The sequence below is a fragment of the Zalophus californianus genome, chromosome 5, assembly GCF_009762305.2.
Source record: "Zalophus californianus isolate mZalCal1 chromosome 5, mZalCal1.pri.v2, whole genome shotgun sequence".
Taxonomy (NCBI): Eukaryota; Metazoa; Chordata; class Mammalia; order Carnivora; family Otariidae; genus Zalophus; species Zalophus californianus.
The window spans coordinates 79,820,643-79,848,467 of NC_045599.1; the positions used below are offsets into that span (position 1 = coordinate 79,820,643).

General features: G+C 37.5%; 2 protein-coding genes across 22 annotated transcripts in view; one reads left to right on the forward strand and one right to left on the reverse strand.

Moving 5' to 3' along the window:
• The window catches only part of PAM (peptidylglycine alpha-amidating monooxygenase), a 149,576-nt gene that overhangs the window by 116,731 nt on the left and 5,020 nt on the right, over positions 1 to 27,825 (forward strand). For all 21 annotated transcript variants that reach the window (XM_027605757.2, XM_027605758.2, XM_027605759.2 and 18 more), the window contains 8 exons: positions 95 to 224; positions 9,724 to 9,840; positions 11,850 to 11,922; positions 12,890 to 13,100; positions 13,556 to 13,756; positions 15,731 to 15,846; positions 20,692 to 20,791; positions 22,832 to 22,885. In XM_027605757.2, coding sequence (XP_027461558.1) covers positions 95 to 224; positions 9,724 to 9,840; positions 11,850 to 11,922; positions 12,890 to 13,100; positions 13,556 to 13,756; positions 15,731 to 15,846; positions 20,692 to 20,791; positions 22,832 to 22,885 — 1,002 coding nt within the window. The remainder of the gene's footprint in view (positions 1 to 94; positions 225 to 9,723; positions 9,841 to 11,849; positions 11,923 to 12,889; positions 13,101 to 13,555; positions 13,757 to 15,730; positions 15,847 to 20,691; positions 20,792 to 22,831; positions 22,886 to 27,825) is intronic.
• Positions 17,737 to 27,825, reverse strand: part of GIN1 (gypsy retrotransposon integrase 1) — a 65,904-nt gene continuing 55,815 nt past the window's right edge. Inside the window, exon 9 of the transcript XR_003522101.1 lies at positions 17,737 to 17,919. The gene's annotated coding sequence lies outside the window, so the exon portion shown is untranslated. The remainder of the gene's footprint in view (positions 17,920 to 27,825) is intronic.

Genomic DNA, 27,825 nt, shown 5'->3' on the forward strand with positions numbered 1-27,825 from the left:
CAGTACTGCATGAGTTTCTCACAACCACAGTGAGTCTTCATGACGCTGTACTGGTTTTCCTTCTTATAGCACATGTATGGATTTATCTTTTTAGATTTCCATATCGAAGAAGCACTGGAGTGGCCTGGAGTATACTTGCTACCAGGCCAGGTTTCTGGGGTGGCTCTGGACCTGAAGAATAACCTGGTGATTTTCCACAGAGGTGACCATGTCTGGGATGGAAAGTAAGTAATATTTTTCCTTCAGGGAGTAAATGAAAACAAATCTAGCATGTGTCACTTTTTGTTAAACAGTAAAAGAATACCAAGGTTCTCTTTGAACTTGATTTTTGTGAGCAAACCATATTTATTCTTTTAATGCATGACTGTGATAAGTAGCAGAAAGGAAGTCTTGTGCATTTTAAAACAAATTAAAACAGTTTCACAATCTAGTTTATGGAAAGAAGGCAGTAACAATCTGTGATCCTACCTGCTTCCCGTTTTCCTACTTCCTCCTTGAAGCTACCTTCACATTCCTAAGGAGAGTGATATTAAAGGCAGTTAAGACAGTACATTGCTGAGCCATTTCAAGACTTTAGAGAAAGTGTATCATGAGAAACGATCAACCAAGAAAAGATAATTAGTTGACTACAATGAAGCACTTTGTTATTTCCGTGTATATGCTGCATAAAGTACCGTTCTAAGGCAATTGAACTCCCCTTTTCCAGCAGACTGCTCCATGGCAGTGATCACAGTTAGCCTTCTGGAGATTATGGTTGAACCCATTTGGCTACCACGTGTGTAGGAAGAGTAGCTTGGCCTTCACATTTTCATAAAGATTAATTTTATTACTCAAATTTTCTCTTTTTTAAGAGCACCAAAGACTGAAGGACTAATTCCCCTGCTTTTCCCTCTGGTTTTCTCTTTCCAACCTTTTATCCTGCCTTCCACTATCTTCTTGGAAGGATTTTTGGTAAAAATGTCTGTCCAACATTTATTGTTTACTGTGGACCCGTCACTGTTCTAAATGTTTATGTAAATCACCTCACACAATTGGGCACTGTTACTATCACCACCAGTCACATTTTCCAGATGAAGAAACCAAGAGAAGGTGTTTTGCGCATGTCTTGGAGTTAGCAAATGGCAAAGCCGGGCTTCAGTTCCTTTCTATCTGACTCCTGGGTCGGCCCAGGTACCCACTTTGTGATACTGCCTTTTATGGGATTGTGAGTACATTCACATGATGATATTTTTAAAAGCTTGGTCCAAAATTTAGCAGGTTATGTCAACTCTCCTAAGTAATGAATATCCATTTAGTCATTTGTTTTTATCACAAATTTACATATGAAGGTAAATCTTAAGATATCAATTAAGTGTCATGAATCTTCTTCTTTCAAGTGTACAGCTGTAGGGTCTTGTTTGGGAAATTGAGGACCTACATAGATAGTTCAGTTGTTTTTTTTCTTCCATTTTCAGAGATATTGACTAAACTCATGCTAATGCTACCTAAGCCTGCTCTGTCACTATACATGGATGGGGTTTTCTTTGTGCAGGTGAAGAGGGAATTCAGGCAGCATTTCAAAACAGATTGCTAACTTTGTTAATGTTTAATTGTCCTTTCCAGTTGTCACACTTGAAAATGGAATCTGAGAAGGAAATCACTTTAGAGTTCAAGGCAATCGAACTCACTATTCCTAGTCATACATCTCTTTTACATCGTCTTAGTCATTATTGAACATCTAATGGTATTTTAACAAGTGCTTCTAAAAACAAACTCTTTCTATTCATCGTAGCATATTTTCTTTTTAATGAATATTGCTACATTTTCTGCATGGATTTCTAGCCACATTTTACCACGGGAGAAAATTACAGCGTCATTTTCTCCCATTGACACTGTTTCAGCTGGCTAAAGCTAGATTGGATAAAGTCCAATTCTCCGTTTGAATGGGATACTCACTGCAAGCAAACAGCAGAGGCTGGGACAGCTCACTAGGACAAAGGATCAGTACAGGCCAGCTTGGGGCCGAAGAGGGTGACACAAGACTATGAAATAAGAGCCACAGAAGAACCTTTTCTGTGACTTGTGTGTTAGTCCTAGCAAAAGAGCTGCTTTCTCCTGGCATCTAGCTTTCATCTAGATAACGAGTATCATGGGCGAATAGATTCCAGTTTCATGGCCATGGCCCTGGTGTGTTTATCCTGATAAATGGCACCAACAAAAGGGTGTTGTTAAAAATGCAAGACTCTTCAGAGCAGATGCGCTGATTCAACTCGTTAAGTCTCTTTCTTCTTTTTTATTCATCTTTATCTTTCGGATGTTAAGAATTTCGTTCTCTCTCTTTCCTTGTGTTTCTCCTGTATTGTCTGTTGGCCTCTAGCAGGCTTTTCAATCCATACCTGCCAGGGAATTCTCTTCTGGAACTCACTTCACTGCTTTTAACCACTGTCTGCTCTATTATTCTATGAGGAGAATTAGAAGTGGATTACTCTGTTAGTTTTTAGAAAAATAGATTGGGATTTGTGGATTCCGTTCTTTGAACCGTCATGCATGGCCATCCTTCATATGTAAGTCGCGTTACATAAAACAGACAAAATACATAGTTTTTGTTCTCCCTCATTAAATATCCAAGGATTGTAAAAAGACAAAAACAACACCTGCCTGAAGAATTTATGATGTCCTGGTGAGAGACCATGGACATTAACGATTGGGTGGAAATTGCATTCTTGTTGCTACCAACTGTTTGAAGAGAGCAGTGAGAAATCCTGTATTCGTCATCTTCCTTGGAATTTTTCCCTTCCTGATATTTCTCACATTCACAAAATTATAGTTTCCATAAGGCCAGAACTTGCTCTAAATCAAATCTGAGCCCTCTGTATCCCCTAATTTCTAGGATGTGGTCATTCTATAACTATCAGACAGCGCTTGGCATTAACAATCCCTAATTAATACTAGTACCCAACGCTCTTTGGTGTCATCATATCGGCTGTTTTTATAAGTACCGTTACTCCTCATTTCTCCCTGATTTCCCTGATCACCCCTTACTCTTCTATTTAACCATGCTAATTATGCATGGCAACCAAACTAACATAAGAATAATAATAAAAACCACTTAACCTCCTGAAAGGTGATTGTCACTCCCTTTCTCCATTTGATTTCCATTTTCTTCCCTGCCTGTCCCTGACTTCAATATGGCTACTTTAAGAAGCTTCTCGCTGAAATAAGAAATGCCTATTTTCCAGCAGGGTGTAATGAAAACTTTTAAGAGCCTCTTGTCTGTCCTGGTGTTAGGGCAGCGTCACAGCTGGAGCTTTTTCAAGTTTAAATGCCTCCCAGCAGGAGTTGGGTAGCTCCTGCCTCCAAACAGCTGTTCCTGGGTCTCTTTCTTTAAAATCAGAGGACTGTCAAGTCTTGCTTCTTGGCTTTTCTTTTATTTCTCTCAGCTATGGTTGTGGTTCCAGTAGGCAGGACCCACATCACATACCCATTTAACTAAATCAAGGGTTTTACCCCTAATTTTTAGGTGTTAAAAGTTGTTTTCCTTTATATCATTTATTATTTTTTTTCACATGGAGTTGGAAGGGATCTTGGAAGTTGTATCACTTGGGATTCTTTCAGTAAGAGAGAAAACCAACACAAACTAGCTTAGGAAAAGAGGAAATTTATCAGTTCATATAAGTGAAAACTTGAAGGGTATGCTCGTCCAAACAACATCACCCAAATCCATTTTTTAATACATTTTCCCCTGGTTGGTTCCATTCCTGGGCCCTGATTGATCCTCTCCCTGTTCTCAGCTTCAGAATCACATTATTACACTAGTCTCACAAAAGAGATCATCTATGTCCCTGACAGGTCAACAGAAAATCCTTAAATTGAGTCTTTTAGCATATTTTTTGGTCTGACTTAGTCACATCTCCTCCATCTCCAAACCAGTCCTTGCGGCAGAAGAATGATATCCACTCTTTGGCTTAGCCGAAAGTTTTTTGTTCTGTCCCTGGAATTTGGGAGTAGAGTTGACATCATCTGAAGCAAATGGGCTGAGAGTGAGGCTCAGAATATGTTGGGTCAACCAAACAAACATGGAGGTTTCATTAGAACAACATGGGGCAGTAGACATTGGGCACCCAGAAGAGCAAATGTGCACCAGAGAGCTCACCTCCCATTTCCTACCTAATGCAGACACCTCTTTACAAGATATTCCACAGTCATCCACTGCTTGAAATCTCAGTGCCAGGAAATTCCCTATGATATGAGACATGCTTTCCAATTATGGGACTCATCTAGGAGTTAGAAAGTTCTTCATTATGTTAAACTCAAATCTGAGTCTTCTAACTCCACCTTCATGACAACCTAATGCAGGATGAACTTACTCCCATTTATCCATGTCAGTTACTTACATATTTGAAGGAAGTCTTATCTTCTCCAGACTAAATATCCCCAGGCTCTCAACCAACCTTTATGCTGACATCATACTGTATCTGAAGGCACACTGATTTCTCATCCTTCTAAGGTGTTTGGTTGAGAAGTGGCCACAATACCTCATCTATTACCTGATCGGCAATGCAATTACTGTCCTTCATGTGTATTTTAGATATCTGTGAATGTAAAAGGATTGTATTCACTTTTATTCAGCAGTCATATCACCTTGTTGCCATATGTTGAAGCTGCTAAGATCTTCAAATGTATTTCATAAAACTGTGCTCAAGTTTTTTACTGGAAACATACTTATGTGGTGTTTTTAAAATATTGAATTCAGGACTTTATTCCAGTTACATTTCACCATATTAGATTTAACAATTTACAGATATTATTTTATTCTTAATTAACTAGAGAATGAGCTGTCCCTCCCAGTCTTGTGTCAGGTCTGTTTGATGAGCATGCCTTCCATATCTTCATAAATGTTATTTGTAAGATTTGAATAGTTGAGTGGCTGACTTAGCAAGTTTTGCTCTTGGAGATGTGGTCTTCTGGGAATCTTCTCCTATTTGTACCCCCCACCCCCAAACAGCTCACGAGACATCTCTTCATCAGTGCCTTATGGAATCTTGCTGAGATCTGTTGTTGCAGAAATCTCTCTGCATCCTGGCTTTCAGAAAAATCAGTTCAACATTATCCTCACTAGTTTTCTGGAGTCTCAGTTATCTGCTTGAGGTTCTGCTTTTACATCTGCAAATTCTTTTATACCTTAAGAATTTAGTGAGCCTAGAAAACGGAACTCAAAGTGACTGAATGGTACCTTAGAACCTTCATATCTGAGAGAAAATCATGAGGAGTTCTATAGAAAGAATGTTTCCATGTCCTAGCATTTTCTCTCACATTGCCATTTGCCACTTACTCAAGCCATTTTCTTCCAGTGTTATGTCACTTTCTCTAGTTCTTCATTATGTGACTATTCTCTCATCTCTTCTGCATACACATGTTAAATCTGATAACTGGCACAGAAATTCTCCATTCCAGTGAGGTCAGTCCTAGTAAGAAAACCATATATATATATATTATATATATATATATATATATATATATATATATTTTTTTTTTTTTTAACACAGGAGACCTGGGTTTGAATCTTGGTTACCATTTCCTAGCTCTGAGACCTGCATGAAGATGTTTGCACTCCCTTACCCTCAGTTCCCTAGTCCAAAAAAGGAGGGCTTTATTAAGTGCCTCATTCTGTTGAGTAACAAAAAAGCACTTTGTCAAGCACTTGGTCCTCATTGGCTTTACTGACCCAACAAAGCCCAGTGGCATAATACCTAGTTCTTTGTTCTTTTCATTGCTATTTGTAATGTCCCCAGTGCTAGGTCCATCGGGGCACTAAAGTCATATTGGGTTTTTTTTTCTTTCTACCTCTTTTCCTCCTCACAGGGATTTTTTGCAATGTGTTTATTTTCAGAAGTAAGTGTTTTTAACATAATACTTAAGTACATTCCATTTAAAGTCTCTGGCCTTTGTATGGTATATCTTTGCTTCACTAATATTGAGGGGACCTTTTCACTTATTTTCTCACTTGAAAACTTACAGTTCTAACAGAGGGTTAGAGGGGGTGGGGGGTGGGGGGGATGGGTGAAATAGGTGAAGGGGGCTTAAGAGTACACTTATCATGATGAGCACTGAGGAATGTTCGGGAAGTGTTAAATCGCTATATTGTACACCTGCAATGAATATAACGCTGTGTGGTAACTACCCGGCAATTAAAATTAAAAAATAAAGAAGAAGCAAAAGAAAACCTATGGTTCTTTCTCCAGCTTCTTAATTTATATAATTACAACATTATATTCTACTTCTCGGTTGCTGTTATTTACTTTGCATTCCCGTAATTTTGATTGATGGTACAGAAGTTTATTTTCTCCTTACTCTTGTTTCTTTTCTGAGTGAATATAGCAAAGCATTTCTTCTCAGCCTTATCTAAACTGTTTGATTAGCTGCTAATGTGCAAAATCATTAACAGGGAATTCAAACTGCTAAAATAAAGAACTGATGAATTCTGGCCCATAGGCCACAGTTCAGTCTCTTTGGCTGAGTGCTTTTTCAGAGCAGCAAACAAAAATCAGCAGTGCTGCAGGCACTGGGTGAAATTTGCAGGGTATTATTATATCCTGTAAAAAGTTAAATGTGGTTGAAATAAAGACCTCTCTGCAGCATATAATGCGGGCTGGCTGTTTTAGAACACCAAAGAAGCAGCTTTTGCCATAGCAGCGGTATAGCCAGCTCTGTAACCTGACATCCAGTTATGAACCGTTCAAGGGTTACCTGTCTCTGAATTGCAGGAGTTTATAAACTACTTTATTTGGCAGATTTAGTGTGTGTGTGTTTGTGATTTTTCCCGTTTAAGAAAAAATATCAATTTCTTTTATTACTAGCCTTGTGTCACTACCAAGGGCCAGTAGCCAGTTGCACGAAGGCCCTGCTATTCCAATGAAAAGGATTAGGACTGTGACTGTCTCTTGGTGTGGAAGTAGGTATGCTGAGGTCTGGCATGCTCCAGTTTTCTCAGGATATACAATAGGTACTATTGCCACCATGCAACGCCACTATTATTAGGTATCAGTAGTGGGTCAGAACACTATCAATATATCAAGTGTATAGCACGTGGTAAGAATTATGAGGACTTGGTAATAGTCCATATTACTAACTCCCAAGTGGGGGTGAAGTAGAGAAGTAATATACTAATATGTTCCATATCCAAGCAAATAAACTCCAAGAATAAATGAAAATTTTAGGAAATACAGAAGGGAAAAGGAAATCTAAATATGATCGGTGGATTTTTAGCAATATCAATAAATATCCTGGTTATGATGTTGTGCTATAGTTGTGCAAAATGCTACCTTTGAGAAACCTCTCTGTATTATTTCTTGCAACTGCATGTGAATCCACAGTTATCTCAAAATTTCAAAGAAAGAGGAAACAGATTTTAATCTAACTCCTTACAGGGAAGGTAAAACTCACATTATCTAGATTGCCATTGTGCCATTATAAAGCACTGCAACGTTCTTGGAGAATGAGGAATATAACATAAGCCTGAAAATAGACAATAACTGAGGAGATTATTACACATGAATGTGAACCTTCTAGTGTATAATGAGTCTTAGACATGCAGAACTTACGTTATCCGGTATCACAGACGCGTTGGCAAAAAAGCGAACATTGGTGGTTGAACCCAGGGTCGTTGTTTTCTAGAATACTTAGGATGTTTTTTAGTAAGAAATTCATATTGAAAATAGAGTTTCAGATATAGGATAAACTCTTTTCAGTTTTCATAGTTTTAAAGAGTTACATCATATTTACTCTTTATCAATCTCCCATGATTTAATAAGACCTTGTATACTCTTACATTGGTTCTAATAAAATTTCACATTTCCATTTAATAATGATCCCATGAATATCTTCTGAAATCTGCTTTGTTAGTGATGTTATTTCTGTTTCATAAACTCGGGTATTTTTTGTTTTCCCTAGGGACTGCTGTGTGGTTTTTAACTACACATAATAGCATATATGAACAGTATTACTTAAGTTTTAGGTTGACAATGCTGAATCAATATTTTGTTTTCAATTGAATGCATCATTAATAAGAACTACTTCAGGGACTTATTGTTATCTTTCATGAAAAATGTTCCCAAAGGACTGTAACAGTCAAGAAACTCAAATAATTGTATGATGTGTATTTTTAATGGCAAGAGAATGTAATTTTGAAATTTTTATTCATCTACTGGGACCCTGCATAAGTTCTACAATCCAATCAATAGGTATGAGACAGATTTGATCATTCTTTTGCCTTTCCAAATTGCAAATATTATCTCCATAAGTATTTATTATTACTCAGATTCTTCTCTTGCTTATACAGTTGAACTACAAAATAGTAATAGTTTTTTGAACGGCTTTGTCTGATTCTATAAAGGAAATTCTGTTACAGAAATATTCATTGATCATCCATTGACTTTGGCAAAATATAAATATATTATGTATATTTTTATATAGACACACGCATGCGTATGACTCAACTCTGTGCTGATCCAGTTCTCTGTTTTTTTTTTGTTTTTTGTTTGTTTTTGTTTTTGTTTTTTTTGACAGAGAGAGAGATAACGAGAGAGCAGGAACACAAGCGGGGGGAGTGGGAGAGGGAGAAGCAGGCTTCCCGCGGAGCAGGGAGCCCGATGCGGGGCTCGATTCCAGGACCGTGAGATCATGACCAGGAGCCGAAGGCAGACACTTAGTGACTGAGCCACCCAGGCTCCCGAGTTCTCTGTTTTTTAAAATATAAATTGATCTCTTGGTGTTCTGTGTATTTATCTCTCTGTTACATAAGATTAGGTTACAAGATTTTATCTTTGTCACTTACCCAAATAATTTCCTAAACAGGAATCGAAAGAAGTACAGTATCTGTGATAATTGTCAACTTAGGGAAATATATTACTAGCAATTCATATAGAAATATAAATGGAAAAAATATATATTAACATGTATGTTCATAATATTTTATAACCTGGGAGATACAGAGTTAAAAAGCAGCAATTGTCATATTAGTTTTAGTTTTTATATTATTATATAGTCCATTTTGTACTTATAGAATAGTTGTTTTATGGCAGTCTCATGTTTCTGAGCATATTCTTATTTCAAGAATCAATTATGTTTTTTATTTTTAAAATATTTTGAGCATTACATCCTCTGTCCTTGTACTGTGTATCTGCATGTTATACCTATGACAGATACAACAGCAAACATATTTTTGATCACTACCCCTTCTGCTATCATTTATACTTTCCTTATTAGTGTAAGTTAAAATAAATTATGCTTTCTTTTGTAGTTTGAAAGAAAATAGCTATGGATTTAAAATACTTTGCGGAGCTTTGGAAAAAAATAATTAAGCGTTCTTGGTAGTATTTCTTAAACTCTCATGTGAATATGAATCACCTGGGGATCTTGTGAAAGGACAGATGTCAGATTTGGTGGGTGTGAGACCTTGCATCTCCAGGCAGTTCGCTCCGCTGACCACTCTGAGCAGCACGGTTCTATGGGCCGATGGTATATATGTAACTACCATTATATATATACTGGTATATATATGTATATGTATATGTATATATTACATAGATGGAATCAAAGAGAGAAATGTGAAGGACAACAAAGTTTAAGCTCTTCTCTTGATTCTGTATTTTGAACCTCAAGTGAATGGTCTGCATTTCTCAAGTTCATTGCCATTTCTCATTGGCTTGTTTTCCATTCTAATGCCCTTTTTTTTTTCTTTTTTAGCTCTTTTGATAGCATGTTTGTTTACCAGCAAAGAGGACTCGGGCCAATTGAAGAAGACACTATTCTTGTCATAGATCCAAATAATGCTGCGGTACTCCAGTCCAGTGGAAAAAATCTGTGAGTGAAATTATTTCTGTGGTTATTAAGGCTTGTTTGTTAAAGTGGGGCACTGGCTCTGGTCCTGGAAAGGGTGTATCGTACGGTAGCTGGTGAAAAAGCGTGGCTTACGAAAGCAGGAGACTAATCGGGCCTCCTCCCCATCTTCCATTTTCTAAAGAGATGGTTCTAAACCCTAACTGAAATTAGAATCACCTGGGAAGCTTCAAAAAACCAGATTGAGATTTAGTCTGGGATGGGACCCAGGCGTCAAAAGCTAATTTTATAGCTCCCAGGTGATTCTAATAGGTACTCAAACTTGATAGCACCATTGATACACATGGCTAATGAAGTGAGTTGCTGGTCAGCGTGGATCTGAAGATTAAAAAAATTTTTTTTCAGCATTAAATTCACATAACCAAAATCATCAAGTAATCAACATTAAGAAAAAAGGCTTCTTTCTTCCTATCTCAAAGTGAAAACTAAACAAATGTCATTTTTAGCTTTCCTTAGCATGCATAGGTAATTTGGCTTTGAAAGACTTATTATTTGGTCTTATTCCTAGATGACATTTGGCAGCCAAAAAAAATATTGGCTGATGTTCATGGTCATTGAAGGGAAGGGGCACCTGCTTACAGAGTGTCCTCAACCATTTTAACCTGGCAGCTTCAGGAACTACACCCTGTTCCATCTGCTTAGGCACAGGAAAAGCCAGGGAGCCATCCATTCTGAGCGCAGCTGCTTATGAGGATGGTAATAATTAGGGTTGGTTTTTTTTTTTATAGGATTCTAAGATGGCGAGTCAGGGGCCAAATCCTAATAGCAGCTCTACCACTTAGTGGGTTTGAGCCTGTCTCCTTGGTGCTGTACCCATGAATCAGAAGCATTCTCTTTCCAGAAAGGCATCAGAGGAAGGCGGAGAAACAGCTGCCAAATGAACCTGGCCGGCAGTGGGGTGTCTGTGTCGAAAGCAAGTCATAACCCTCACATTCAGTCACCAAAACACAGATCTAGTTCAGTTCATTAGTCAAGCTCACGGTGTTACGGTCTTGGCTCATGAAAAAAAAAGTCTGTGGTGTCACCACCATGGTTAAGGCTAGAAGCTGACAAACAGCTTGTGGTTTGTCAGATGTCATTTGACCACAACCACATTAAGATATTGCCCGTGTGTTTGTTAATTCTAAGTTCCTTAAGCCTGTGAGCCTCTGTCTACATTAGTTTCCCGTTAGTTCTCTTACCCAGATTATCCCAATTGATTTGTTAAAGAGATTAACCTTCTCCAGTGATTATCCAGCATATCACTTCACTTTGCTTAGGTGAGCTTGTATGCTGGAAGGTGTTTTCTTTGGGTTTCACTGTCTTTAGGAGGCACTCTGAAAGCTTTCAAGTCCTATATTTAATATTTTATATTAACACAGCTTACATTACCTTGAAGCATATTTAAACTATTCAAACTATAAAATCCATTTATATTTTTCTAGACAGTTTGCTTTATACAATTTCTAAAATGTTAATATTTATGATCTTTGAACTTGTTTTTAAATTGATATTATTTGTGTTGTTTAATATACCATACTTTGTGACAAATACTTGTAATTGATTGTAGGCTCCATTTATACATTTTTCAAAGATTAAATAAATACCACTTAAGGTATGTCAAAAGGAGGGGTGGGGAGATGGGGTACATCCCAGGGGTGATGGGCATTAAGGAGGGCACATGATGTAATGAGCACTGGGTGTTATACGCAACTGATGAATTATTAAACTCTACATCTGAAACTAATGATGTACTATATGTTGGCTAATTGAATTTAAATTAAAAAAGTGTGCTTTAAAAAAAGACATGTCAAAAGGAGGTTTCTATTTTAACAGGTATTTTCATTTAATTTATGTTGGGCTTTAGTAATGCAGGTACATGTTTATCAATTCATAAATTTATATTACCTTTACAGATTAATTAGCAAAAAAATTCTTCTCGTGTATGCTTTGGGAGTAATTATATAATTAAGACCATTGTTTTTATTTTGCAGATTTTATTTGCCCCATGGCTTGAGTGTAGATAAAGATGGAAATTACTGGGTCACAGACGTGGCTCTGCATCAGGTAAGCTTCCATTTGGCAGGGATTCAAATAGAACTTAATGGAGATATGCTTTTGAATTGCTCTAGAGCTGTCTGGGTCTTTTTCTGTCACGCAGGAAGTTGATAACAAGAAAATGGAACTGCCACATCTGAAATTTTTCCTGTAGAACTCAGGGCTAGGAAAAGCTAATATTTAAATAATCAAGTCACCCTTCTATGTTGGGGTGGCAGGAAGCTTAGGGCCAGATGTGAGACTTCACTGTAACAACTGTATGGGCCTTCCCACCCTTCTTGGCTCTCCACATTTGCTTTTCTTTTCTGTATTCCCAGGTCTTGGTTCTGTTTTATCACTTGTGTTTTATGTTGTTGTTGTTTTTCCTTAAACCACTTTAATCTTCTATAAATCCAGGCAAGATCTTCAGGTACATCCATGTTTATATTTAAAACATCACATTTTTGTTGTTTTTAAAGGAAGTTCTATTTCCATCACAGAATAGCCATAAGGTCTTCCCCTCAAAAAATGAGCTTTAATATCCATTTTATGAAAAGGTGGCAAAGAAGTATGAAAACTAGGAGAAAAAAAAAACAACCTGGAACTCAGAAGACATAACTATAAGAGCCTTCAAACATCATCTCCATAAACAGTTATTGCTCATGTATTACCTGGAGAGCGTTGTACTATTAGCCGAGGAGAGACAAAAAAGTGTGACGTGGGGGAAACAAGACATCCGTTCACCACTAGTCTCCATTCACTGCTAATTACCTGGATGACCTTGAGCAGATCACTTAATCTCTAAGGGCCTCCCTTAAAGAATGAAGGAATCAGACCAGATGATTTTTAGAGTCCCATGCAGTTCTACCAAGTATCTTCTAAATAAACCTCTGGGAGCTTACACTCTAATTGCCTGTGAAAGTGGTCTATGTCAGGCAGGGGTGTACCCATAATAACCATGCAGAGTGGGTAAGACTTTTGTTCCTTGTTTAAAAAGGTGTTCAAACTGGATCCAAACAGTAAAGGCGGCCCTCTGTTAATCCTGGGAAGGAGCATGCAACCAGGCAGTGACCAGAATCACTTTTGTCAACCCACCGATGTCGCTGTAGACCCAGACACTGGAACCATCTACGTATCAGACGGTTACTGCAACAGTCGGATTGTGCAGTTTTCACCAACTGGAGAGTTCATCACACAGTGGGGAGAAGGTACGCAATCTGACTCTTGATCTCTAATTGTTATTCATAGCCAGTTACACTAGGAACTAGCGACTGGATGTAACTGTTGGATGTAATTGTCCCCTGCAGTGGGAAAAGCAGGGCCTTTGTATGCATCTATTTGGCAATTTTCTTACACACACACACACACACACACACACACACACACACACACACACACACACACACACACACACACACACAGTCTTGTGAGAGGAAAAAAGAATGCTTCAACCAAAAACTTTGTCAAAATAGGGAGAAAATCCATAATGTGTTTGTGGGCAAGAGATATTATAAACTTATAAACTGCTTTACCTTATTTTTCCCTTGGTCCCCCAGATATTTAATGGTTTACTACCATGGACTTGGAAACATTAGAAAACTTTAAAGTCAGACTTTGGGTGATTTTACAAATTGTGTATCTGATGTTTTTCTTTGTTCTGTAGAGTCTTCTAGGAGCAATCCTAAACCAGGCCAGTTCAATGTTCCTCACAGCTTGGCTCTGGTGCCTCATCTGGGCCAATTATGCGTGGCAGACAGGGAAAATGGCCGAATCCAGTGTTTTAAAACTGACACCAAAGAATTTGTGCGAGAGATTAAGCATGCATCATTTGGAAGAAATGTGTTTGCCATTTCATACATACCAGGTACTTCATCTTTATTTTTTGTTTTTTGTCATGCTATATACTCTATCCTTACAAATTATTTTTCTTATCTTAATGTGCTTTTTTTATGAATTATTTTTCTTATTAAGGGATTGAAGATGCTTCATAGATCAGATCTTGAACTCTTTTAAAACTGTTAGTGCCTTGTAGATCATTTTCAACTCATGTGACCCTGTTCTTTATACAGAAATAAGAAAGCACTCAAACTTAACTGTTTGTAATGGATTCAAAAATTGTTCCCAAATATGGATTTTCATTTTTCCTTAATTGGGATCATTTGCTGTAGTTATTAAGTGATTAAGATTGTGTCTTTACACATCATCAACAGATGGTGTGCGATAAAATCAGTACAGTATTCAAAATACTTCTGCTTCACATTTTTTAAAAAAGCAGTGGCCAAGTTTGTTTTTTTTTTAAGGTAAATCTGTAAAGTAAGTGAGGCTTACTTAATGGCTTAAATGCCAAGATAAATGACCAATAAAATCCAGAATTTTTTTTCTCCTTTTCAAAATAGATTTTCTGGACTTGAAGAAAATCAGAAAAATAATATTAATTCATAAAATAAGCTCCAGTTGATTCATATTACAAAATAACTTGCTTATGCTTTCTTTAAATCATGAATACTGAACAACTAAAAATATATTTCTAAAATGTCTATATAATTTTTACAATATATTTCATAAATATATGTGTACCTCTATTAAAGTAGCTTTGACTATTTGTAGTCATCACTATTATGTTTACATTTCTTATACTATTAAAGTTGCATATGCCTGCTATCTTCCCAAGCATGCCCCAATGTATTTAGGAAATGGAGTAAAGAGACTCAGGTGACCAGATTAAGGAGCAAGTTTGGCTTCCACAAGGAACAAGTAAGAAAATAATAAAAGACTCTCATTAATGTCAGTGAAAAAGAAATTCTCATGTTGGTTTTTACTTCATACGTTAATGAATAAATTTGGCAAGACCATTCACTTAATAAGGAGGGTGATCAAGTTCATGGTGACTAAAAATAAATCAAATAGGAGAAAAATATTAAGAGAGAATATGAGAGAAAATCTGGTTAAAAACAGAATATAAGCAAAGACAAAGTGTATTATAATTGGAATTCCCTCTGCAATATTGCACAATAATAACTGATGCTGATATGTTGATTTTTTTCTTAGTCTTTAGCATATGATATGCTAAAGAACCTTTTCCTGAAATCCGTTAAAAAAAAGATGAAAAGATCTTAGCGGTTCAGTGCGATGTATATTTTATTGTGTTTTAATTCTTTAAAACATAATATTCAATCATCTGAAGTGTTTATTTCACCCAAACATCACGGTTTCTCTTATTTTGAATAAGCACTACTACATTAAGAAATGTAATTTTGCTATACAAAGTGTTCATGGAATTAATATTAAAAAAGATGGTCTAATTTTTTTAATTAGGAAAAAATAAGTCTTTGATAATCTGAAGTGTGCATCTCACATTTTCGAACTTCAATTGTTTAAACTCACATTATTACGTTTCTCCCGTAACTTCACTTGCTGCCTTTGGGTATTTTTCTCTTGCCTCTCCTTGTAGCGATAGCATATAGTACTTACTTTTTAAAAGATCTGATATCCCACAATGACCGACTTAAAGGTTATCACTAGGATGTCTGTGATAACTGTATGTCTCTGTATCTATATCACTGTGTATTCCCGGTTTCTACTGGCTTCCTAAGTGGAAAAGGCCTTGCAGTTCCTGGTTTTCCTATTATAAGGAGGTTAGGGCCTTAACTAACTTGTTTGCCCCTGTTCTTATTATTCAAGATAAATTTGCTTAGTATTTTATTTTCTACTTTTGTTTTCAATTGTAGGGACTAGGCTGACCACCTGAAGTCAATTGTTTGTGTAATGTACATGCATATATTTGAAGGCCAGTCTTCTCCATATTTTAAAAAAAGTTTAACTGGATGTATTGTCACAGGTTTACTCTTTGCGGTGAATGGGAAGCCTTTCTTTGGGGACCAAGAACCTGTACAGGGATTTGTGATGAACTTTTCCAGTGGGGAAATTATAGATGTCTTCAAGCCGGTGCGCAAGGTATTCACATAAATTGCCTAGGTATCCGTTGTCATGAGAATAAACTAAAATAAGAATCTTGGCATTCAATTTGTAGTTGAATGATTTTTAAAAACTTTAAGGAGGTGTGATAACTTTCTTATGTTTTTAGGAGTTTCCTATTACTATGTTTTATTTAGAATAAATATCCTTGTCTGTTCTTAGTTTCTTCAGATGCAAAGTAACACTGTATGCATTTCTAAGGTTCTTAGTAGACTTTGCACACCAAAGCAGGTTGAAATTCACTGTAGTTAAAATACCAAAAAAAAAAAAAAAGTCTTTTCCCGCTTTCATCCAAGTAGAGAGGATACCACAGTATGTTAAATTGTACTTTTGCAATTCTCTTAGATCCAACAGAAATCTTGTTTGCTTTTTGTATGCTGTTACTGCATTGAGCAACAAGACTTGAAAATAGCACTTTCTGGAATTTATTCAAGTCCTCTAGGCTTGGTTTAGGACAGAGACTAAAGGCTAATTGTGACTTCACAAATGGTTTACCACTGCTTATTCTAATAGTGCTTTTTACAAACACCCTGACTGGTTCGCCATGCCCATCGCCCTTCCATCTCTTCAGTGTACCTTCTCTGCAATGTGACTGGACTGCCAGAATGATCAGAATGTTCACATACACTGCCTGCATACACTGCCAGAATGATCAGAATGTTCACATACACTGCCTGCACATACAATGGCTGCTTTTAGAATATTCAGCCTGCTACAATGCTGCAAATAAGAGTTATTTTTTCCAAAACATGTAAAGATGTATTGGCTTTACTTGGATCAAAGTGCAACTATCATGAAGCACTGGACAAACTCTATCTCCATACTCATAACAGTATTCTTTCAAATAACAAATTTGCTATATTAAAAAAAACTTCAAAATGCCTCAATATTTGAGAAATTTGTCTGTTAGAATACTGACAGCTAGGCTGGGATTGATCAAAATTCATTCTAGAGATAGTTATTAAGTTTCTGCCCCATGTCAGGCACCATGCTAGATTCTAAGGATATGATGGTGAACAGAACAGGACAGAGCCTACACAGCCTCGCCCTCAGATGGAGTTCTAGCAAAAGTTACAGGATCTGAACTGAACCAAGCTGAGTCTGAACGAAAGATTGCAGTACAAATTCCCTTTTTTTTTCATAAGTTTCTATTCATACACAACAAATAGGACTTTTCACACTATCTCACCTGAAAAGCAGTGAGGAATCAAATATCTAATGATAGTAGCCCTTCAGAAAGAAATTCATTACATTGATAATATATATTTTACCTCAGTAGTGTTTCAGATCCTTACTGATTATCTGATCTTCATTATTTTGCCCCTCTGAGTTTTAACTTCCTTGTGTCTATTGATACAGTAAGAGACCTATCTTTCATGTCTTCGCTTTTTATTAGTGTGGTGTTTGCCTTGATTTTTCTTTCAATAATAATATACTGCGTCAACCAAGGATATTAACTTTTAATTCAGATATGCATCAAGAAAGCAAAACTGTGTGCTATGTAAGAAACTAAATTCTAAATGAGTCTTATTCTCATAAAAACCTTACTCTCATATGAACAGCCATGAAATGAAAACCTCAGAAAGCATTATGCCTAAACATTAGCATTCACCAGACATTGGACAATGAGTAAGTCACAATATGTAAGTCAGTACGGCAAACTTAAAAAAGAGAGCCGAACTCCGAGGTGAAATTTGCTTTTCCCTTCAATAAACAAGAATTGATATTACACCAAAATATAGAAATTTGTTCTGTGTTGATTTGAGTAAACGAAAATCAGTTTATGAATCTCTCAGAATTGCCATTTAATTACATTATCATCACAAAGATTAAATTGGTTTGAAGGAAATCATATGGTATATTGATTCCTATGTAAGAAGAGATTCTTCCTTCAAATCAAAAGTCAAGTTTTACATAATGTGTCTGCAGCTTTGTGTGTGCCTGTCCACCACTTACTTCCTTGTGTACTTCAGTTCTCCTTCTTCTGTTACATTCTTCAGAAAAGTTTGTGCCTGAACATATGAGCTCCATTTTTATGTCTATGCAGGGAGGCTGAGACAGGACAATAAGAAGGATGGTTGTGTCAAGTGGTTTCAGAAAGGTATGAGGGCAAAAGATACACAGTTACCTCCCACTTTCTTCTCCCCATAATCACAAGAAAGACTATAGTCCCTATCATCCATCTGCTTGCATACACACCCTTCAGGCTTGCATTTTTTTTGTCTTCTTTCTTTTGCAAGGCAGCTCATATGGAAGGGAATGATCCCTGCCACTCCAATCCAAAAAGAAAAGGAAAAAACAGTAAGCCCAGATTTATGTTGTTTCTCCAGCCTTAACAATGGAGATTAAAATTTACAATATTTGGGGCGCCTGGATGGCTCAGTCGTTGAGCATCTGCCTTCGGCTCAGGTCATGATCCCAAGGTCCTGGATCGAGCCCCGCATCGGGCTCCTGGCTCAGCGGGGAGCCTGTTTCTCCCTCTCCCTCCGCCTCTCCCCCTGCTCATACTCTCTCTCTCTCTCTCTATCTCTATGTCTCAAATGAATAAAAAATAAATATAAAATTTACAGTATTTGACAGTATTTGGGCTCAAAGTTTCACATAAGTGAAATTATTTATCCAAAGCTACATAGTAAGTAGCACACCTGGATCTTATAAGCAAGTCTTTAGACCCTAGAATGTGTTTAACCTTTTAATCCCCTGAGGTGCACATTGGTACACCACGGGATACATTAAACTACAACATAACTTGGTGCAACTTCTTAGAGAACTATTTGACTTAATGTTAAGTTTAAACATTATGTGGTGTTAAAGCAAACATAATTATGATACTGAGAATACAAATCCCTTATGAATTTTTAAGACAAAATATAAGATTTTGAGAGCAGGTTGCCCTGGGCAGTGCCATTCTTTTTCTTGTCAGTTTGACTTTGTTAGGGAGGGGTACCTCAACAGAAGAGAGAAGAAACCTCAGAAGAGTTTACAAAGCCTGGATTGGAAGATCTTTAAATTCATTCAACTCTGAGATCCTCAATCTTAATCCTAAAGCTTACAATTTGATTTTCTGTTTCAAATGACACAAAGGAGTATAAAAGTTCATTAAAAAGATTACAGTTGAATCCTTCTGATTGCAGTAGGAATAGAGGTCCCAAAGTCCTATCCACTCTCCGCCTCCTGAGCCCCCTAATGGTCACAGAGTATTTCCAGCAGAACCCTTGGCTCCTTGGATCCGTTTGAGGACCACAGATAGAGGTTTATTGTTATTGTAGCCTTGAATTGATGACATATTGTGATTTATTTAAAGCAAAATCCTTAGCCAATGAATAGTTCACACATTTCCCCCCTCACCTTTGTTCCATTATATTATTTTTCCTATCAGAAAATATGAAGCACTTTACAAGAATATGTTTTGCAAAGCGGTTTCTAAGAACATATTTTGGTATAGAAGAGGAACTGCCTATAATTTGCAAGCCTGTTGCCACCTATTAGCTGAACCCAAAATAAAGATGAACATTTAATGACTGGCTTGTGAGATCAACAAGGCAACATTTTGATTTCTCGCTTTCTGTTCTCATGCACATTTGTCACAGCTCATTTGATAGTATGAAGGAATGAGCCTCCTTGGCATGGCTGTCTCATTTTTCTTTTCAATGTGACAAACTGTTGATGACTTTCTAAGCATAATAGTATCTCCAGAGCGGGTATTCTGCCCTCCCTAAAGTGAGCTAAGAACAGTGTTTTGCCTTATTAGTGCCCTTTGTACTCAGCACACCAGAGTGGGCAGATGCCACCTGAGAGGACCAGAGTCAGGATGTGCTCCTGTTCATACGCACTGGTCATATTTTTTTGATAACTGTATTCTAAGACGGGCCTCTTAGCCTCAACAGTGAAAAAAAATCATCTATGTCCTGCCAACTGGTGACCAAGTGGCACCTTTGAAAGCTTTGGCTGCCACACAGAAATGGCAACAGCACAACATTTTAAGGCTGCTTTTCCAGGAACTAGTTTGGTGACCACGAGAAAGTCACAGAAAGTACCCCCTATCTCTTGTGTCCTCATGACTGAGAGGGCCGTGATTTGAAATGGAAATATGGCAGGAAGAAAGACATATTGAAACACTGAATATCTAAAGTAGGTAAAAGAAATAAATAAATAAAACCCAGGACGTACTTGGAGGTAACACTCAATTTGTTTCCCTTTGCTGACTGAAAATACTGCAAGCCTGGGCAGTAACAATCCCCATACTGCTGCATCTCTCCTGGAGTGCACTTCAGAAATAGTCTGAATGCCCTGAATCTTTGAAGTGACTCTTCTCATCAGAAACGTATAAATAGTTTTTCAGGAAGCATATAGGATGGGAAGTATTATTATTATTGTTATTGTTATTCCCCTCGATGAATAATAATAAAAATTAATACTTGGTCTTTTTTTTTACTTGTGTAGATTAAAACAGGCAAATGGGATAGTGATTAAAAGAAAAAAGAAACATGAAGGCAAAAATAGAAATAAATAGGTGGATAATGGAACACCGAGTAAGCAAAACTGGAAAACAATAATCTTATAAATGTTCAATTTTAAAAGACTTGAAAGTCAGTGGTGAGGGTCCCTTCTCATTTTCCAATGGCTAGAATTACGCGTCGTAGAGTCAGTGCCCAGTAAGTGAGTGAGTGCCTCTTCTTGGCCTAGAGCTGCTTGGATGGAATTATAGTTTGTTTGGTTTGATTAATAGGCTTATTGCTTTGCTTTCTTTTCCTGCCTTTCCCTGAAGAATTCAAGGAGAGGCTCACCCCCCTCCCCCCGCCCCGTGTGTTCTTCTTTCGGCAGCACTTTGACATGCCTCACGATATTGCTGCGTCTGGAGACGGGACCGTGTACGTGGGAGACGCTCACACCAACACTGTCTGGAAGTTCACCTTGACTGAAAGTATGGTGTTGACAGTGTTCCTGTCTATATCTTCCCTCAGCTTTATTGCCTCAAAGCATGTGAAAAAAATTTTTGCATTTCCTTCTCTTTTTACTGATAGGAGTGGGAAATCAAAATAGAATTGGCGGTTGTTAAAAGAGCTGTTCGGTTTCATTTCAGGGATTAAATTAATTTTTAAAAAGTAGAGAGAAACAGCTTTTTTTTTTTTTTTTCCTGGCAGTTATCCCCTTGTTTCCACAGATACTCCACAGGAAATTCTTGATGCCTGGAGTAATGTCTGTTACACTGAAAGCCAGTGTTAATTCCAGCTTAGTTCCAGAGGGACATGACAGCTTTGGCGAAGCAGAGAGGCTGACTGGCTTCCACACTGCTATCACTTCCCGTGTGGCTCTTCAGCTCGCAGGGGCTGCTGAGCATCGAGGAGCTCCAGCCTCCGTGTCAGACACAGATTACCCCAAGCAGAAAGCACCCTGCGTTTTTCCCTTTAGGCTGCAGTTTGTTCAAAATACCAAACTGTTATTTCATGTAATTCAAAAGTATGTCTGGGGACAGAAGAGCTTCTCTGTTGGGACCAAGCCAACTAGTTTGGGGATTTTCTAATTGTAATGTGGACATTATTTCTAATTCTTGAAAAGTATACTAACCTAACTTCTGATATCATACTAAAAAACATAAGCTTTCTAGATTCAAGTGTAATAAATGCATTTAATAGGCCGCAAAACCCAAAGTTCAGAGATGCTTTTAAAATATGGCACGGTCCAAATCATAGAAGATGGAGGTAAGGAAAGGAATGGTAAATTTGAGGTATCAGGAGCTGCAACAGGCAATTTTAGACAGAGAAATAATAAGGACATTTGGAATTGATGAAGATAAATGCTAATTATAACAAGGAAAAGTAAAAATTACAGCAAGGAAAAAATGTAACTTATGACGAAGAAAAGTAAAATCAGGAGTCCAAAAACTTTAATCAGGTACCCTACAGATCTTGGAGCCCAAGTAAATTTGATCTTCAGAATTGTCCTTAGAGTAGCTTTTGCCATATTGTAATAAGGACCCAGTTAAGGCTAAGTGCACAGAGGTGTGCATGGCCTATTCCACTCCATCAGTAGCTTTCCATTCCCCTAGCAAGTGTAGCCTCCCACCACCTACCGCCTCAAAGAGGAACCAGAGGGTATAGGCAGACAGGAAAGCAAAGAGAGAGATGGATGATTCCCAATTCCAGGACTAAACTCAGGCTTTTAAGAATTAAAAAAAAAAAAAAAGAATGAATACCTTTCAAGTTAGAAAAGACCTCAGAAATCTAGACTGCACCTTCATTTTATAGGTAGCAGCATGATACTTAAACTCATTAAGATTCTGGTCTAAGGCTCTTGATACCACCCTAGTGGCCTGTACTCAACAGAGATGCACATCCAAGTCCCCTGGGGAGGGCTCTCATGACACACATGGCCAGACCCCACTCTAAGATCTATAGAAAAGAGTGGGGTGATTATATGTGTATTTTGGAAAGGCTCCCCAAGTTGAGAAGCACTGCAGTATAGCATTCAGCTTTGAAAGAGAAGAAGCTTGTGTGTAGTCCATATTGCACCTGAATAATAAATCTCCTTTTGGAACAGTAAGACTGCTATCAGAGGCTACACAGTTATCTCGTGTATTTGCATTCTAGTATCTAACTAGTCAAGTCTATTTAGGTGAGTTAGAAGACTGGTGATAAAACGTGGCAGAATTAGTTATCAGTCTAGATGTCCACATGAAAACGGAACCACTTGATATTTCAGAAATAATACGTTATGAACTCCACAAGGAAAATCTCATTTTAAATATGAAGAGTTTAGAAATATTTCAGCTTTGCCTAAATTGTATCCAGGATTCACGGGTCTGGCACCTAATTAGTGGTTTGTCTTAAACTCTTTCGTAATATGATAATGCATTTGATGAGTTGAAGAAATATTTTCCACTGAGTAAAATTAATGTCAAAATTAAGTTTTCAAGGTTTTTTGGAGATTCTGATTTTCTTTTTCCTTTGCTGTGTTGTTACAGAAATGGAACATCGATCAGTTAAAAAGGCTGGCATTGAGGTCCAGGAAACCAAAGGTTGGTCTCTTATGACTCTGAAACCCAAGCTATTCATGCTGAATTATTTTATGGCTCTTGAATGCACTTGAAAAATGATCAGACTAAAAATATAATATAATCTGGTAAATTATCCATAACTTCTACTATGTACTGAGCTTTTAAACCTGCATGTTGCCACTGTTTTCTCTGATAAATGGAGTGGTAGTAATGAGCTCAGATTCACTGATTTCAGGTGATAGAAAGTGATTCTGTAACAAGTGGGCCAGAGACATTCAGGGAGAAAAAAAGTAAGTCAGTCACTTTTAGAAGTACGTTAACCTCAGGCAAGTGGAAAAATACCATCCAGTATACTGGAAAGGCCTTCCTTAGTGGGCTCTAGTCTAAATGAGTGACTTACTGTGATAGGGGCCTGAGAAGATGAGCTGATCCCTCAGCTCCAATCTTAGCACCATTTGCCCCCAACATACTGAGGGCCATCCAAATATAAGGCACTATAATGGGCTTAAGGGAAATCAAACTGTGCCTGACTTCAAGAGACTTATAACCTATAAGGAGCATGTGTCTATGTGTGTGTGCATACATATGCATATATACAAATAAGTATAGCTTTAGTAAATACTGTCAGGAATGGGAAATGGAATTTAGCTACTGGTAAGCAACCACTGGTTTTAGTAGGAATCCCAGTCGAATTATTTTCTCCCTTTCCTAGGATCAGTTTATATTTGTACATGTTCTACTATCTGCAGGGTTTTGACATGGTCATGTGAAGTTAAGAACTCACTAAAGGTGCTCCTAATGTTTAAGTAGCAAAGTGATTCCATTATTTGTTGCTTTACAAATGATTCACCTAGATATTCAGACCTAACCCTAGGCTTACTTGTTTTCCTTTCTCGTGAAAGCAGGTGGAAAGAGATGCAAAGAAGCAAGAACCAAGAGGGAGTTTAGGGATTTTATGCAGGCAGATAAGAGAATATAGCCAGCTCAAGGTTGAAGGGGTAAGATAATACTATAAAATAAATAAACAGTGATTGTTTGGCATTTGTAGAGATTCAACCCAGGTGACTCTACTAAGTGGCATTCATACCACACCCATATCGAAGAGTTCCTGATCCTTTATTTTTCTGTGATTGTTACATATAGAATTATTGGTGAGTTGTTTGCTCTAGAATAAAGATATTAGTAGTAATAGCTCTCACTTACGGAGCACAATGAGCTATACAAAAATTACTAAGTTAACTCCTTACACCAACCATGTGATAATTGCTATTATCCCCACTTTACATATGAGGAAATTGAAGATCAGAATTACTACGAAGATAGTAAGTGGCAGAGCCAGGTTTTAAACCACAGTTTTTTGGCACCAAAGCCCGTGCTCTTAACCATTGTTCTTACACTACTGAGGAGAGATGAATACCACCAAGTCACTTACCATAAATTCTTCCAAGAGCTACAGGTTGGGGATGGTTGAAGTTTACACTGAAATCTCTGGGATTTTAAAGTGGCCTCAAACCATTTCTGTTTAAATAAATCCCACCAAAAAAAAAAAAAGAAAGAAAGAAAAAACCTAGACTATACTGCTTGACTTGTTGAGAACAGCTCAACCACACTGATCTCTTCTTGCCTGGCCAGTGAAGGATGAACAAGGCTCTCCCCAGGCCATTTCCTCTTCCCTCAGTGCACATCACTGAGTGCATTTGGTCAGAAAACCTCCCAGCCTTGTGGCAGAACACAGAAGTTCAAATAGTAAATATTATTGAAATATATTGTCATGACAGTCCCATTTTAATAACTAGGAAGACCCAAACACAAATGAGGTTTGTTCTAGTCCTCTTTGAACCCATATGACTCTCATTAACTCTTTCTCTTTTTTAAGATTATTTTCTTATTATAGAAAGGACTACAAATCATGCTGAATCCCCAAAAGTTTGTCTTTTATCAAAATCTGGAAGGTTAATTTAAACTACTGCTTACAAAAGAAAGGGAGAAACATCCCAGATTGAGCAGACTTATAAATTTCCAACTTTGAGTAACCTCTGATGACACTCGCCCTCACTGTGAATGGTCACATAACTGTTGAATAATAACAGTGTTTCGGAGCCAGCATCATGTTCACAGGGAGTGGCAGGAATAAGAGAATTTGTGATGATCAGAAGCTTAGGAAAGGGATTTTCAAATAAAGTTGCCAGGGACAAAACAGATATGCCAATGTCCCACCAAAATCATAGCCTTCACTCCTCCCTCCCCAAAATAAAAGATGATGATGGTGAATCAGTCTCAATAAAATAAAAACAAACTCTCTAGTGCAGTTAGTATCTTAGGCCTTATAGAGAACAACAGATTATAGGGAAAGCACATTACATTAAAGAAAAAAAATTGGGAGGGAGGGAGGAAGGAAGGAAGGACAGTAATTTCATTGGTGCTATGTGCACTTTCCTGTTACTTGCTAGTATGCCATCTAAAACCTTCAGCCTTCAGTTCTGTCTGTAATGAACTGGGTATTAGTTGCTGGGTTCCTGTATTAAGAATGTCTCTACTGCCTGAGTTATTCCAGTTCCATCTGGTCTCTGGCCTTCCCTTCTCTCCAGGGGAAAGAAACACGCACATGCTTCTATGTGAGAGCTCACACAAGAATGCACCTAGCTTCCGTTTCTAAACTCAGTGCTTTAAAGAAGGAAAAAAACTTTTATACATCAGCTTTTCAAAATTATATTTATTTCCAAGTATCTATAAGGATACCAGAAGAGCTTGTTTGAAGACATTTTTGTTTTCAGTGGAATACAACTGGCATCTTCTGTGATAGAAAACATCATGTGAGGCACCCTCTACCTTCCGGAAGCCCCAGGTTCTGGCCAATGGTAGAGCTTCTTCACTGTTCCTTCATCAGGGATGTTCCAAATTAAAGAACTTAATTTTTAATTAAAGAATTTAGGATAAAGAGTAAAAGTGGCAGAATTTTGAATTATTAATGCTTTGAATGAAATTCCTAGAATCTTAAATCATAACTATTTTTCAGACTTTTTACTCCACTTATAAAGGTTCCTGAGAAAAAACACCAATATTGCTTTTTTGTTTGTTTTTTAGATTGGGAAATTTAAATTTTTTACCCTCTTTCTTTAAAATGTAGAGTATCTTTTAAAAATCTAAGCATACTTCAGTGGGTTCCAAAAGTGAGAATGTTCAAGTATTTTTAGTAGATGACACTCAAAGAACCAGGAGGGGTGTGGAAATCAAGAATTTCTAAAGTGCAGAGTGTGTACCTTAGCAAGTTCATTACTTCATTCTCAGCACACTCTCTGTGAATGCTAAACGGATTCCTTTAGTCTGTCACCTGCTTTCTAGTCCTTGTTTCCTTTTACTGAAGCCCAGTCCTAGCTGTGCCGTACAGAGGAAACTAGATGTGAGCTGGTACAGCCATTGTCTTTGGTGTAGGTAAACCACTAATGACAGAAAATGCTATGTAATTACTCTAGTTATAGTCACCTTCATATAGAAACAAATCCCTCTTTCAAGGCAACAAGTTCTTGACTGCCAATCTACATCTTTGGTCTATTTTTTAATCCTACCCTCTATTTATTGCTATTTTCCTATACTTAAGTGTAGAAGGAGCTTAAATAAAACAGAACAATTTGCATATCTCTCCCACAGTAATGAAGAAAAAGACACAACAGTTAGTAGGCAGGGAGAGTGAGAATCATACTTACATTCCTCTTGGAAACAGAGCTAGACAGGCTAAATGTGAACCATCTAAATCTACAAGCCAATCCCTTTCCTTCTCTCCTGCTGAAGTTTCAAGAGCCATTTCAGTGGACAAAGAAGAGAAATAATGGTCTCCCCTTAACTGTAGTACAGGGAAGGAAATGAGGACTGTGAGGCCATCTGTAAAATGGTGATAATGCCTACTCATAGGCTTGGTGTAATGATTAAATGAGGATATTGCCTGAAACAGTGCAAAGTGCTCAGGAGATAGAACTGAGACCATGAAGGAAGCTGGCTCAGAACATGGAAGCAAAAAACTGGGACCTGCCATTTGTGTGTATCACAAATTGTGTTTATAGTGTCTTAAGTAATTTGAGAAATGCTTCCTTGGAGAAATGTCCAGCAAGCTACTAAGCTGTGTCTATACATATTAAACATTAACCAAAGATTTTCCTCCCACTTGGTCAAAATTTCCCTGAGGCCATGTGATACACTCTGTATCATAGAGCAGAAGGGCACACCAAAAAAACTGAACTTCCAGAAACCTTGTGAGCCTTTTGGCAAACATGTAGTTGAAACTTCTAGCGTTTGCACACTAGGGTTTTTGTATAAGTACACATATGTGCTTCCACAGGGCAAGAACGTCTCAAGACTCAACCTCATTTTCAAGTCAGTAGTTGCTGAAATCCCTGAAGCAGCTTATATGGTTTCATTATATCAGTTCCCAAAAAGCACATTAGGCCTAATATCTGCCCAATACCGGTCAATATCAGAGAACTGTTCTATAAGCTATTTTCATCAACAACAATATGATATACAGTGCATCTGTGTACCCTCATGGCTTTCTGGGAACTGTATAAAAGAACCTGAAAAGGTTCTTTTTCCAGTTTGTAATCCTAGAATTAATGTGTGCAACTATGCAATAAATCATTGACCATTAACAAGATTCAAAAACCAAAGATTCAAGGAAACATACTAAGCTCCTTCTCTAAGATAAACATTACTCAACAGTTTTATGAAGGAGGTGTCTTTTTTATCATGACAGTTCTATAGATGAGGTTACTAAGGCCCAGACCATTTAAGTAACTTGCCCAAAGTTACACAGCTAGTTCTGTGGGAGAACTGGGATTTCAGCCCAGATTCATTTGACTCCAGTGTGCACACCAATTCTTTGCCCTGCACCATGCTGCTGCCTGTTAATTTTAACTTTGAAAAAAATGCAAAAGGAGGATATATTTTTTATGGAATTATAGCTCAAGAGG